Source organism: Thamnophis sirtalis, unplaced genomic scaffold (genome assembly GCF_051295495.1).
Source record: "Thamnophis sirtalis isolate CommonGarterSnake01/CBP01778 unplaced genomic scaffold, rThaSir2_p1.2 scaffold_1, whole genome shotgun sequence".
Classification (NCBI taxonomy): domain Eukaryota; kingdom Metazoa; phylum Chordata; class Lepidosauria; order Squamata; family Natricidae; genus Thamnophis; species Thamnophis sirtalis.
The window spans coordinates 177,604,879-177,618,918 of record NW_028261381.1 but is presented as its reverse complement, the minus strand read 5'-3'; the positions used below and the strand labels follow the sequence as shown (position 1 = coordinate 177,618,918).

The following is a 14,040-nucleotide window of genomic DNA, read 5'->3' as shown; positions in this document are numbered from 1 at the left end:
ACTGAGCACCTGAACCCAGGATGGAGTCTGACCCATAGTTTGTTTGGATGGTATGAATGAAGTAGAGAGGCACATGATAATCAGTTGTACCCTAGTAAGTGTGAACAATCAAACCAACATTTGTATTAATTCACTGGTTTATTTAAACCCCTTGGCAGGGGTTGAAATCAGAAACTAACTTCTTCCATAGATCTTAAAAAATAGATTTCAAAGGGATTAGGCTAATTTAAACTTTGCAGGAGTCTTGTCTAGCTACTAGTTAGAGCCAGAAAGGTTTGATTGGTATGTTTATTTTGTGAAATATGACTATAGAATGGTCATTTTGTGTGAAAGGATACCATCTCCCATGCTAAATATCTAGACTGGTTGGTGTAACAGGAATGGGTGTATGGTGCTATGTTCTTCTCTCCTTTCTCTGAAGCTGATTCCAGCCAGGGCTGGTTATAGGAAAGAGAAAGAGCTGAAACCATTGGTATTTTAGGATGATTAAGAACTATGGCCAGGACTGCAGATGTCCTCCTACAGAGGGAAAAAAGACAAGAGAAACTGAAGTGTATCGCAGAGTGTCTTGATAGACAAGCAAGGGGATCTTCATGCAATGCTGTGGTCTTTGTCCTTGTTGGGGTTTTGGTCTTCTGCGTAGAAGTCACAGTGGTCCTTGTCCTTGTTGGGGTTTTGGTCTTCTGCGTAGAAGTCACAGTGAGCTGCAACTGAAATCAAGACCCTTTTTGAAGTGTTTCAGGGCCATCTGCACTTAGCAAGATCCTTCAATAAGATGTCTCAATGCGATGTGAATGTTCCTGTTCTACAATAGCCAACTCACAAAAAGTGACAGAGTGACCCTTATATGTGCAGTTTAAGGTATCCCAAAGAATGTGAATAATTCAAAGAAGTGAAGTGGTCAATATTTCATCTTTTTCAATAGGGAGCTACGATCTCAGTTTGTGTTCTGACCCAAGTCATGTGGACAAGGGAGGTCTTAGTTAATGTCAGTTTATTACCCACTTACACAACATCCAATAATTCAATGGGTCTGGTAAAGCTCCACCTAATATTCCCTGTCATTCCATCATTCCAACTGGGTTCAGGCTGACCCACCAGGCATAAGAGACATCGCTCCATTCATCTCTTCGTCCTTCATCAATAAACCATAAAAAGTAGTAACAATTAGCAGGGACATAAAATATTGTGAATATCTACTTTTAATATCTACTATTATTATCTTATATCTTCATAAGGTATTTTTCAATTAATAGAGAGAAAAACAATGTGGATTATTTGAATTCTATAATTTATTTTAAAAGAACTAGTAATCAGTTGAATGAAAAAAATAAGAAGAAATTCAGCAAACTTTCAGTGATCTATGGAACCAAACGTGCTTAAAAATAATGATAGTAAATCCACCCCAACATATTTTCTTAGACACTTTTGATTCAAATAAATCTATCATTTTGGAAAGGAATGTTTACATATTTAATATCCAGATTTATTTCCAAGATGATCAACTCAAGGGATCCACTCAGAAGAGAACTGGCATAAATGAAAAATAAAAGGTGAGGGATTGTTTAAGATTAACAGGTACTTTCTAATGGTTTGCATCATCTGATTATTTCATGGACTAGCCCTTTCCTCATTTCATATTTTAAAGAAAGCTGATAAAATAAAAAAGTCCAAAAATCAAATAAAAGTTCTCAAAAACTACATTAGTCAGAGATTCTTGGATCTCATTATGTTTTCTCTACAATTTAGATTGGGTCTCAGTAGAATAATATAACATTTGGGGGAAAAGATGCAAGCCAAGAGACCAGCCCCAGATGCCAAGATGGAGAAGATCTCCACAGCCACCATGGACTTCCCTTTGGTGCTCAGATAAGTGGGGATGAAGGTGATCCAAACACTGCAGAAGACCAGCATGCTGAAAGTAATGAACTTGGCTTCGTTAAAGCTGTCAGGCAAGTTCCTAGCCAGAAAGGCCACAGTGAAACTCACAAGGGCCAGAAAACCCAGGTAGGCCAGGACAGTGTAAAACATTAAAGTTGAGCCTTCATTACATTCCAAGATGGCCTCTCCAGTCAAGGAGTGGAAATCAAAATTGGGAAATGGGGGAGTGGTTATCAGCCAGGTAGCACAAATAATTGCCTGGATCAGGGGACAGCCTAATACAATGGAGTTGGTCAGTGGTTTTCCTAAGAATTTCCTTGCCCTGTTTCCTGGCTTAGTGGCCATGAAGGCCAGAACCACCATGACAGTTTTTGCCAAGACAGAGGAAACTGCAAGGGAAAACAGAATGGCAAAGGCTGTTTGTCGGAAGAGACAGGTGAGCATCCGAGGTCACCCAATGAAAAGGAAGGAGCAGAGGAAGCAGAGCAGGAGGGAGACTAGGAGGGTGTAGGTGAGATCTCGATTGTTGGCCTTGACAATTGGTGTGTCATGATGTTTACGGAAAACCACCAGGACTGCAGATGTGGTCACAGAGAGAAAAAGAGCAAGAGAAACTAAGATGTATCCCAGAGTCTCTTGATAGGAGAGGAAGTGGAGCATCTTGGCAATGCAGTGGTCCTTGTCCTTGTTGGGATACTGGTCTTCTGGACAGGGGTCACAGTGAGCTGCATCTGAAATCAAGAGTCATTTTGTATTTCATGATGGATCAAAAAGGGTTAATCATCCTTTACTGATGACCCTGATGACAAGTTAGCTAGAGGCAAGGATGTTTTCACCTCTTTGGCTCAAATTCTCTGCTTTGTGTTTTGCAATTACACTTTCAGGATTTTGTTGCAGAGGAGAATACACAGATATAGCTGGATATAACTTTTCATTCCCCAACAGGTCTATCAATTTTCTGGGACTGGACAATCATACTCTAGATAATAAATATTAGAGCTTGAACCTCACACTCCTTCATGAAAAGATTTGTAGTGGGATTTCCCAATGGGTTGTAAGAGAAGGAGTTGTCAGCCTCTGCTTTGCTGCTGCTTCGGCTGTCATTGAAATGAAGAGGGGGGGGCATGGTATTTGGGAGGGGAATCATTTGCAACTGTTCATTTATAATTAGTAAAAGTACACTTGATTTGAAATCAAATGGAGTCCAGTGGTTTTCTTTCCTGATTACTGAATGAAGTGTTGCTGACAATAAGCTGAGTCACATTTTTTCACCCATCCCGGAGCTAAAACCTACCAAGGGGGGTGCCCTCACAAGAAGAAAAGAAATGTCTTTGCATGTAAGTGACCAGGAGGAAGAGGAGGGGGCAATGGCTGGACGAAAGGCTGGCCGAACTAAGAGTGGAAGAACCTGCCATTTGTCCCAGATGGACTTGGGGTGTGGGACAAAAAGAGGCGCCTGAGGAATTGGATGCTGGAGTCATGAGAAGGAGGCCAAAGAAAAAATCAGCTGATTGGGGTGACTCTGGAGAAGAAGATTACAAGCTTTCCCACGCCATGAGACTTATCGAAGAATTGAATTGAATTGAATTTTATTATTTGTATGCCGCCCTTCTCTGGGAAGGACTCAGGGCAGCGAACAATTCAAAAAGGGGAAAAGGAGAACATAGAACAAAATACAGATAATTAAAATAAGCAAGAATCACGCAACCACACAAGTCGAGAGGGGAGGGAAACTCATCAACCCCAGGCCTGCTGGCAAAGCCAGGTTTTGATGGCTTTTCAGAAGGCCTGGAGAGAGGTGAGGGTCCGAATCCCTGTGGGGAGTTCATTCCAGAGGGACTGAAGCATGGACTGAATGCAAACACCATGAGAGAGCAGTGGAAAGGGAACCAACAGAGGAATTTGAGCAAAGGTACTCCATGCATAGTTTAAGGGAGGGTGAAGGGGCCAAGGGGTGTGTGTGCAAGAAAACCCAGAACCAGCCTCCCCCCTCCAGCTAGACTTGTTCAAAGAGCAGGGGGGGGCAGGTGACGCCGAATGGCAAAAGTCCCTCCCTTAACTGTAAAATATGATGGAGACCCTAAAGCTCTTGGACTTTTTATAATTCAGGTCTGGAATTATATGGAAATCTATGGACCTGATTTAGAGACAGATGAAATGAAAGTGAGGATGGTGTTGATGTCCTTAGAAAAGAAAGCAGCCGAATGGATGGTTGGCCTGCACAAATGCACTGAGGAATTTTAATGACTTTATGGTAGCCATGAGGAGGAGGTTTGATGACCCATTGACAGAGAGACGTGGGCACCTGAAATTTATGGCTCTGAAGCAGGGAAGCAAATCTGTGCCAGATTATGTCCAGGAATTTCAAGAGTTGTCAGCTTATATGAGGGGGTGGTTGGAAGAGGCTTTGCTGGATCAGTTTCCTGAGGGATTGAATGAAAAAATATACCAACAGTGCATAAACAGACGCCTTCCCCGTCATCTAACTGCTTGGGATGAGCACGCGGCAGATGTGGAGTTGGATTTAGCCAGGCTTCAATGCATGAAAGAGGGAGATGTGGAGAAATCCCCCCCCCAGCAGCCCCCAACCCCCCCCTCTGCCCCAGGAGTGAGGGAAAAGGAGGTTTCACAGGCAAAACCAAGCCTTTTGCTTGTTTCCGCTGTGGGAAGGAAGGCCATCGCACTGTAAATTGCCGTGTAAAATTGCCTCAGACCACCCCACACACACACCCCCGGAGAGAGGGAAAAGCAATGAAGGCCCCAAGCAAGAGGAGGGAGGCTGCATTTGCCACTGAAAATGTTCCTCAGCACTTCTAGCTGGAGGAGGAGGGAGGCGTGAGCCCCAGCTCATCTGACGAATCGGATGAGGAGGAATCTCATCGCTGGGTAAGTTCCAGAACGGGCCCCATGCTTATCCCAATTGAGATGAGAGTGCCATCTTCTGGCGTGACTGAGAAACTTTTAGCTCTCCTTGTTTCTGGCTGTTCTCACTGTATGATAAGTCCTGAAATGGTGGAGAAACTAGGCTTAAAATTGAGGACTTTGAAAACCCCTATTGTTTTTTGATGGTTCTATTGCAGGAGGTGGCCCTGCTCATTTTTCTACTGAGCCCATAGAGATGAAAATGGGGACCCATCAGGAATTAATAACTTTTATTGTGGAACCTGGCGTGAACCGGCCCCTTATTTTGGGACTCCCCTGGCTTCGTAAATGGAACCCTCGCATTAACTGGAGAAAGGGGTGGTTACGCATTTGCACAAACATACCCCCTGAATGGGAGGTTGAGACTCCAGATTCTGCCACTACTAGCCCTACATTGGCAGCCAGGGGGCAGGAGAGAATCGAAGGGGAGGAGAGGATTCCAAAAGAGTACTGGGATCTTAGAGGAGTTTTTAGTGAAAAATCTTCTGATAAACTACCCCCCCCCCCACAGACCCACTGATTGCACCATTGATATTTTACCTGGGGTGAAGCTTCCAAAGCCCCAAATTTATTCGATGTCCCCTAGAGCAGTGTTTTTCAACCACTGTGCCGCGGCACACTAGTGTGCCGTGACATAGTGTAAGGTGTGCCGTGGGAAAAACACTTTATATATAGTCAATATAGGCACAGAGTTAAAATTTTTTTAACATTTTCTAATGGTGGTGTGCCTCCTGATTTTTTTCATGAAAAAAGTGTGCCTTTGCACAAAAAAGGTTGAAAAACACTGCCCTAGAGAAATGGAGGAAATGAGAAAATTCATCGATAAGAATTTGGAGAGGGGGTTCATTGAACTGGCGAGGCCCAAGGTAGTGGCTCATTTGTTATTCAGAGAGAAGAAAGATGGCTCCCTTAGATTGTGTGTGAATTTTAAAAACTTAAATGCAATATCATCTCAGAACCTCTACCCGTTGCCACTGATGAAGGACATGCTGGCCCAATTGGGGAAAGGGTCGCATCTTCACTAAGTTGGACTTGAGGGAAGCATATTATAGGGTCCGTATTAAAGAGGTGGACGAATGGAAAACTGCTTTCAACTGTCCCCGTGACTGTTTCCAATTTTGTGTGATGCCGTTTGGCCTACAGGGGGCGCCAGCGGTCTTCATGCAGCTAATTAATGAGGTTTTACATGACCATCTTTACAAGGGCATTATCGAATATTTAGATGATATCCTTATTTACACGGAAACACGTGAGGAGCACATGAAGCTGTTTCGTACTGTGCTGAAGAAACTTTGGGCAGCTGAGCTTTACGCCAAATTGTCCAAGTGTGAATTCCATCAGGAGAAGGTTGACTACCTGGGCTAACGTATCTCCCACGAGGGCGTTGAGATGGACCCCGCTAAGGTGAAAGCGGTTACCGAGTGGGAGGCCCCTTGTACACGCAGGCAATTGCAAAAAGTTTTGGGTTTTGCTAATTTCTATCGCCAGTTCATCCCCTCTTTTGCTAAGATAGCTCTTCCCATAACTAACCTTCTGAAGTCCAAAGCGAAACCCAAGCCTAGCAAGCTGCTGGATTGGACCATGGAATGTCAAGCTGCCTTCGAGAAGTTAAAGTGGTTTTTTGCAGAGGAACCAGTCCTCAAACACCCGGACATGGACGCACCTTTTGTAGTTCAGGCTGACGCCAATGACGTGGCTGTGGGGGCCGTATTGCTTCAAGCCAATAGTCAAGGTAAATTACAACCCTGCGCATACACCTCTCGCAAACTAACGGACACGGAGAGATGTTGGGCCATTTGGGAGAAATAAGCATTTGCTGTTCGTTGGGCTTTGGTCACATGGAGCCATTTTCTGTAAAGCGCCAAACACCCTTTCGAGGTGTGGACGGACCATAAGAATTTGGAAGCTTTGAGAACTTCCAGAAAACTTTCTCCTAAACAGATGCGTTGGGCTCAGCATTTCAATCAGTTCAATTTTACCCTGAAATACATTCCAGGGGGAAAAATTTTTATGGCTGATACTCTATCCAGACTTCCTCAATACAACTGTTCTAAGCTCAGTGTGGTCCAGCCTGTCATTCCCACGACAAGCCTCGCTGCTGTTACTAGAAATCAAACGCGCTCTAAAGTGGAGATGTCTCAGGACTTTCTTTCCGACCTGAAAAAAGCCCTCCCTGATGATGAATGGTTCTGGTAGCACGTGAACGAGTGCACTATGCGAGATGAATTGCCCTGAATTGGGGCGAAACTATACGTTCCTGCATCTCTTAGACTCATTGTTCTTCAGCGAGCTCATGATTCCTGAATAGCAGGACATTTTGGGTTCGTCAAAACACTCCATCTCATCAAGAGACAGTTTTGGTGGCCTTCTTTGAAAAAGGACATTGAAAGATATGTTGCCAGTTGTCCCGCTTGTGCTGCTGCTAAATGCCCGCTGGGTAAGCCACAGGGATTGCTCCAGGCTGTAGCTCGCCCAGTCGCCCCTTGGAAGGACATCTCTATGGACTTCATTGTCGAACTTCCTGAGAGTCAGGGGCACACTGTTATCTGGGTGGTTACCGACTTGTTCTCCAAGCAGGTTCATTTTATCCCTTGCTCCAAGATTCCTTCTGCTAAGGCTCTTGCTAAGATGTTCATCTCCCACATTTACCGCTTACATGGGGTGCCCGATCGCATCATATCGGACAGAGGTGTGCAATTCACCTCCGTTTTCTGGAAATAATTTCTGAAGCAGATTGGCACTGCCCAGGGGTTAATCAATTACTCAGAGATTGGGATCTCTCCCGCTTCAATCACTTGTGTGATTACTTTGGGGTTTTTTTGTAATGGAGGTTGGAGCCTGATTTTTTTTTCTCACCTAAGAATCCAGACTAGAGAAAAGAATTAGAATCAGAATAGTGGTGGAAGGGACCTTAGAGGTCTTCTAGTCCAACCCCTGCTCAGGCACAGAGACCTTATACCATTTCAGATCAGTGGCTGTCCAGTCTTTTCTTAAAAACATGCAGTGATGAAGCATCCACAACTTTTGAAGGCAAACTGTTCCACTGGTTAATTTTCCTCACTGTTAGGAAGTTACTCCTCAATTCCAGATTGCTTCTCTCCTTGATTAGTTTCCATCCATTGTTCTATTGTCCTGCCTTTTGGTGCCTTGGAAAATAAGTTGACCCCCTCCTCTTCTTTGTGATAGCCCCTCAAATACTGGGAAGCTGCTATCATGTCACCCATAGTCCTTCTTTTCTCTTGGCTGGCCATACCCAATTCCTGCAACTCTTCTTCATATGTTTTAGCCGCCAGGACTTTAATTGTCTTTGTTGCTCTTCTCTGCACTATTTCCAAAGTCTGAACATCTTTTTTGTAATGTGTTGACAGCTAGGAGAGCAGCCCTGCCAATTCTCATTACTCAGTGTTAGGAAGTTAGACTGGTGGGGGTGGGTGGGGGGGGAAGGGCAGGATAATTTGCATCACTGTAATGAAGACTCTCAAACCTACCAGGAATCATCCCAAATCTCTTAATATATTGATCTACTGAATGGCTTCCTTGATCCTGAAATAGCAATAGCAGTTAGACTTATATACCGCTTCATAGGGCTTTCAGCCTCTCTAAGCGGTTTACAGAGTCAGCATATCGCCCCCACAGTCTGGGTCCTCATTTCACCCACCTCAGAAGGATGGAAGGCTGAGTCAACCTTGAGCCGGTGAGATTAGAACCGCTGAACTGCAGATAACAGTCAGCTGAAGTGGCCTGCAGTACTGCACCCTAACCACTGCGCCACCTCAGCTCTTCAAATGTCGACATTTGTAGTATACTCTACCTATCTGATTGGAAATGGTCCCTTCTGGACAACCATCACATTGGTAGCAGCAAATCTGCTTGCCCTCCGGAACTCTTCTCCTCTCTCCTGTATGGCACCTCTTCATGCCACACCTGGCAAAGGGGATCTTCTAAAATATAAAAGAAAAATACTTGAGATGTCCTGTTTAATGGTCATGCATAATTAAATCCCCACATTGATACTTCCGTCTTCAATTTTTTTTTTTTTTAGGATTGGATATGGCACAAGTCAAGCTTAAATCTGTTTCTTGAAAAGCACATCATTCACCACACATCTGCCTTCTTTTCTGATTCAATGAACTTTTAAAAAAAATATATTGAAAAGCATCCCCGGGAGAGAACAAATCTTTCTTTGCCTTGGGCTGAATGAGTCATTTCTGTCTAGCCCACCTTTTGGGCCCAGATGATTGCATCGGATTTGATGGTGAAATCCTGGCTTTGGGGAGCTCCAAAATCTATTTGCCCAACTTTCATGGGGACAAAAGATTGATTGGGGAAGAAAATCCAGTTGAGAATATCATACTGAACAGATCCTAGTCCATCTTTTGAGAAAAAGATTTCATTTCCAACACTGTTGTTGAACCGGACATTCTTCAAGTAGGCAAGAAGCTGAAAGAAAAGAGTTTCTTAGGAAGTGGAACAAGTAGAAATGAGACATCCTGGCTTCTAACATTCTCAGGTGACCATCATTTTAGAAGATAATTAGTAGATAGCCCAGTGTTGCCCAAGTATTTATTTATAGGGGGAAAATGTCTGGACCAAATGTAATTTCTAATGTTGGATTTTCCACCTTACCAGAGGGAGCCCCCTTGTGGAGTACTATGAAGCAGTTACCATGGCAACTCTCCTGTGCTGCACAGTAGAAGCCATTTGAAGGCACAACAGGTCCTATCTTAACAAAACACCCCCCCTAAGTGGTATTAGGAGTGTCTTACCACCACCACCACCACCCCCACAGTATTTGTTTCCAGAGAGAAAATCATCTGTGTACCAAATTTGGTTGAAATTACTGAAAGCATTCCAGAGTTATGCTGAAATATACACACCCACAGCTGTTTTTATATATACGTATATATAAGATTACAAATCTTTAAAGCTAGGCATGGTTGGTGGATATCTGAGTGTTCAGGAGCAGCATCAAATTCCAATAATCTATTCATGGGGCATGAAAGATTGACCACCAACACTGTAAAATATTCTGTTATCTAGTGTTCTTTACCATGGTTTCTTTAATAAATGTTTAATAGAATAAAAGTACTCCTCAGGTTACGGCACCATTCAAAATGACCACACACACCCTCCAAAAAGCCCCTATTGATCCATTGCTATACAATTTCAGACAAGTGGCTGTTCAGTCTTTTCTTAAAGACCTCCAGTGATGGAGCATTCACAACTTCTGAAGACAAGCGGTTCCACTGGTTAATTGTCCTCACTTTTAGGAAGTTCCTCCTGAATTCCAAGTTACTTCTCTCCTTGATTAGTTTCCATTCATTGATTCTTGCCCTGCCTTCAAATGCTTTGGAGAATATCACTGTGTTGTAACTCAAGGACTACTTTTAGTTAATTTATGCATGAATCCTCTTAGACTCTGCCTGTCTTTCCTGCTTTTTGGTAAGTGAATGTGTAAAGTAAAGAACTATTCTATTCTATTCTATTCTATTCTATTCTATTCTAGTCTAGTCTAGTCTAGTCTAGTCTAGTCTAGAGCAGCCATGCCTGACAAGATGCCAAGCAGGGTCTCTGGCTGACAGAGGACATTGTCTGTCAAAAGGAACCGGTTGCCCTGTCTTTTCCCTCCAGGATCAGGAGGCCACCCAAGTAAAGCCGTTGATGCAGAACATCTGGATGAATTTCAGAGAAGGAGAAATCCTGCAAACTGCTTTGCACTGGATCCCTTCTGTGGGTGCACAGATTAAGAGAGGCTGGGCAGTGCAACAGATACTTTCCTAAATAAATGGTCAATGTCCACACAGAATCCTAAGCCATTAAAAATAAAGCAAGTTGAAATGAATCGAGGCTAATGTCTTGTTACATGTTGCATTCACACTTTGGTGCTTCAGCAAATGTGGGCAGTGTGACTTCTCATGATCTGTGCAAGCATGTTGCACAAAGACACCCAAATTGCCCTTTTCCTCTGGGCTGACACTCCTTTCCTCAAAGGGCATTTCATCCTCTGAAACTCCTGTAACTATGTTAAAGACGTTTCAGGACCTTAAAGGAAGAATATTCTTTTGTTGATGTTGGTTTGGTTATCCCTCCCCCCAATTTTTAATCAAATCAACATTTTATCCTGTTTTATTAATTGCTGATTTAGTTTGTTTTCAGATTGAGCTACAGATGCAGTTAGATGGGCAGCATAGAAATATCTAATGAATTAACCAAGAAACATCCATGGGAAGTTCAAAGAATCTGTGGACTGGATAACATTCAGAGAAATTACCTGCCATGGGTGGACATTTGAGACCCCCTTTGCAAGCCTCATCATGGCTCGTTGTACTCCTGATCCACACATGGCATGCAAAGCGTGTGCCACAGCATAAACGGCATTGTAAATATTGTAACTTTCGCCCGTCATGCTCGTTTCAAATATGTAAGATGGCAGATTCTGTAAATTCTCCTTTCCCGTGCATGGTTTTCTCTCCTTTTGAAGGATCTCTCCTGGTTTGTGAATCTTGCACTCAAAGACATCTTCCCACCATTGTGAAAGAAAGACATCTCCTTGGGGGTTCAAGGGGTCTAAAGACAGAAGAAAGTGCCTGAATTCTGGGATGTCATGGCTATGATCCATAAAATGCAAAGCGCCATGGAAGGGCTTTCTGAATTCCAAAGTCTGGTGATATGCACTGATTTCCCAATGGGAAGTCAGGATCCAAACCTTTCTAAATGCAATCTTCGTCCTTTTTTCAAAGATATACAGAGCGGGATATAGAGTATTCACACACTTTAATTCTCCAAGTAAAAGGATCACTTCGGCTTTAAACCAAGTTTTGATTATAGAAATATATTTTGACCTTGCAATACCGTAAGATTCATATGCCAGCAGATGACTGAAGGCCAGGCAGATCTCCTTCTCCTCCAGCAATGGACTCAGAGATGAGATGAAACGTTCTCCACTGTCACCTTCAGGGGCAATAAGACCAACCCAGTTCCATTGGAAATGCAGGAGCAGCTGGATTAAACCACCATATTGAGGAAATTCATTGGGGCTGATCCGGAAAAAGGAAGAAAAAACAATTCTGTCTTCCTGAGTGAACTTGAGGAAGTCAAAACCGAGCTGCAGAAAAAGAGAGTCTTGCTTTACAAATGGATTTTTCATGGCAAGGTCATATTTTATGCTGAGCTTAAAGCTCACCGTCCTCTGTTTTTTGTTCTTGTGCCCATCAGCCCCAATCCCATGAAGTTGTACAATAAGCTTCCAATTACATTGAGGTAAAACTGAAGATCATGCAGCTGAATGCTTTTCCTTTGCTTTGGATAATCAAGATTGCTTTATTCTACAAAGTAAACTCTCTCATGTAAACTCTCCTCATAGCAATAGCAGTTAGACGTATACCACTTCCAGGAAAGCATTTTAGAAATTTCCTATTGTTCCATATAAAGGAACACACATCCTGACACACAGCATATAAGTTCACCCCTTGCATGAGTTCTGCACATCATGTAGTCCTGATATTCTCCAAGTTAATTTGGTCTCATCTTTGGCTTTTATGCTTGCATCTGTTCTCTATCTGCTCCAAACTGGTACCCTATGGAAGCCCCTTACCTGTGGAACCTTGAAGATGCTGAAGATGGAGGCCATCTGCCTTGAGTACTGAGAAGTGAGATCTCCAATGACAGAGAGCAGCATGTCCTGCTTGTCACATTTGTAATCTGGAACCATCCGGCTTCGTGTAGATAGGAGAGAGAGGCTGTTCCAGGAAATTCTCATAATGGTCTCTTTATTGTCATAAATATGGAAGCCGAGGGTGATGTTGGGGAGAAGAACCAAATCCTTGTTGATCTCCGTGACGGCAAGTACCAAGGCCAAGAAAAGCTGGTAATTCCTGAATGTAGTGCTATAATGAGAAAACATTGGGGATTATTACACAAAAGCTTTTTTGTGCTGATGGAATTCACCTTTCCTTGAGTGTGTTTGTCTGTGTGTTCTCCTGGACTCTGAGGCGATGGATCCATACGTTGTGAGCCATTGGACAAGACAATGTGATTAAGAAGATTGTGTGGTTGGTACTACCATGAATCCATGGTTAATGTAGAGAGGGATGTACCACATATGCAAACCTAAACAGCCATGACTCATCCACATGAGAAATATCTTAAGTAGCTTTGGCAGTTGGATGTCCTTTTCGAGGCTGTATCAGCTATGGGAACCACTCCTGTTCATAATAGTCCACTGGAGGCCACAAGATAGTTTTGCTAAAGGCCATTACAAATGACTTAGAACTAGAATAACAGAGTTGGAAAGAGGACTTCTAGTCCAATTCCCTACATCACTTCAGACAAGTGTTTATCCAACATCTTAAAATTTTTCAGTATTGGAGCATTCATAACTTCTGAAAGCAAGTTGTTCCACTTATTAATTATTCTGTCAGGGAATTTCTCCTTAGGTCTACGTTGCTTCTCTCCTTGATATGTTTTCACCATTGCTTCTTGTCCTACCCTCAGGTGCCTTGGAGAATAGCATGACTCCCTCTTCTTTGTGGCAGCCTAGCCCTTCTTTTCCTTAAACTAGGCATACCCAGTTCCCGCAATCGTTCTTCATATGTTTTAACTTCCAGTCCGTTAATCAAATGAATCCAAAACTGGGTTTGTCTTTTCACACGACACCACTACATTGTAAATGGATTGACCTGCTCTTTGAGGTTTTCCCCTTGGCTTTGTGTCTAAATTAATATTAAAAGTCAACTTCTTCACTAAGTCACCACAACTTCTAACGTGTATCCCATTGGTCACTTTTTATGCTCTTTATTTTGTCTGTAATTAAACTGGAATATTCTAGTCTATTTCATGAGCATGGTTCTTTATCTAGGAAACCACCAAAATTTTCGCCCTGTAGCAGACCTTAGAAATGCTACCAGAACAAGAATTTTGAAAAAGTGACTGAATCCCAAAGAAAGCAGAACATCTTTTAATCCATTCCCTTCCAGGGAAAACATACCTTCTTAAAATTGCTGACTTTGATGGCTCACAATTAAATTCAATCATTTCAATAAGAACAAACTTTTCCAGGAGCAAATTCCCTCCAATAATGAGATCTCCAGGCCTGTAGTAGTCCTCCACAGTTTGTAGAGGATTCCTCGCTACACATATGCTTTGTATTACCTTATGAGTTGTTACAGGCAGGAGCCAAAACAGAAGAATCAAGAGAAGCAGCCCATTCATTGTTCTCACCTTCTTTCTCAGATCATG

The 14,040-nt window shown here is 42.9% G+C and overlaps 1 protein-coding gene across 1 annotated transcript; it reads right to left on the bottom strand.

Annotated features, from left to right (window-relative positions):
• Window positions 1–591: 591 nt before the first annotated feature.
• LOC148049912 (vomeronasal type-2 receptor 26-like) lies at window positions 592–13,836 on the bottom strand. The gene is made up of 7 exons (XM_087705348.1): window positions 13,790–13,836; window positions 12,398–12,689; window positions 11,075–11,908; window positions 9,025–9,243; window positions 8,292–8,346; window positions 2,442–2,612; window positions 592–710 (listed from the first exon to the last, which is right to left on the bottom strand). The coding sequence occupies exons 1-7, from the start codon at window positions 13,834–13,836 to the stop codon at window positions 592–594; spliced, it is 1,737 nt and encodes a 578-aa protein (XP_087561474.1).
• Between the last annotated feature and the right edge of the window lie 204 nt (window positions 13,837–14,040).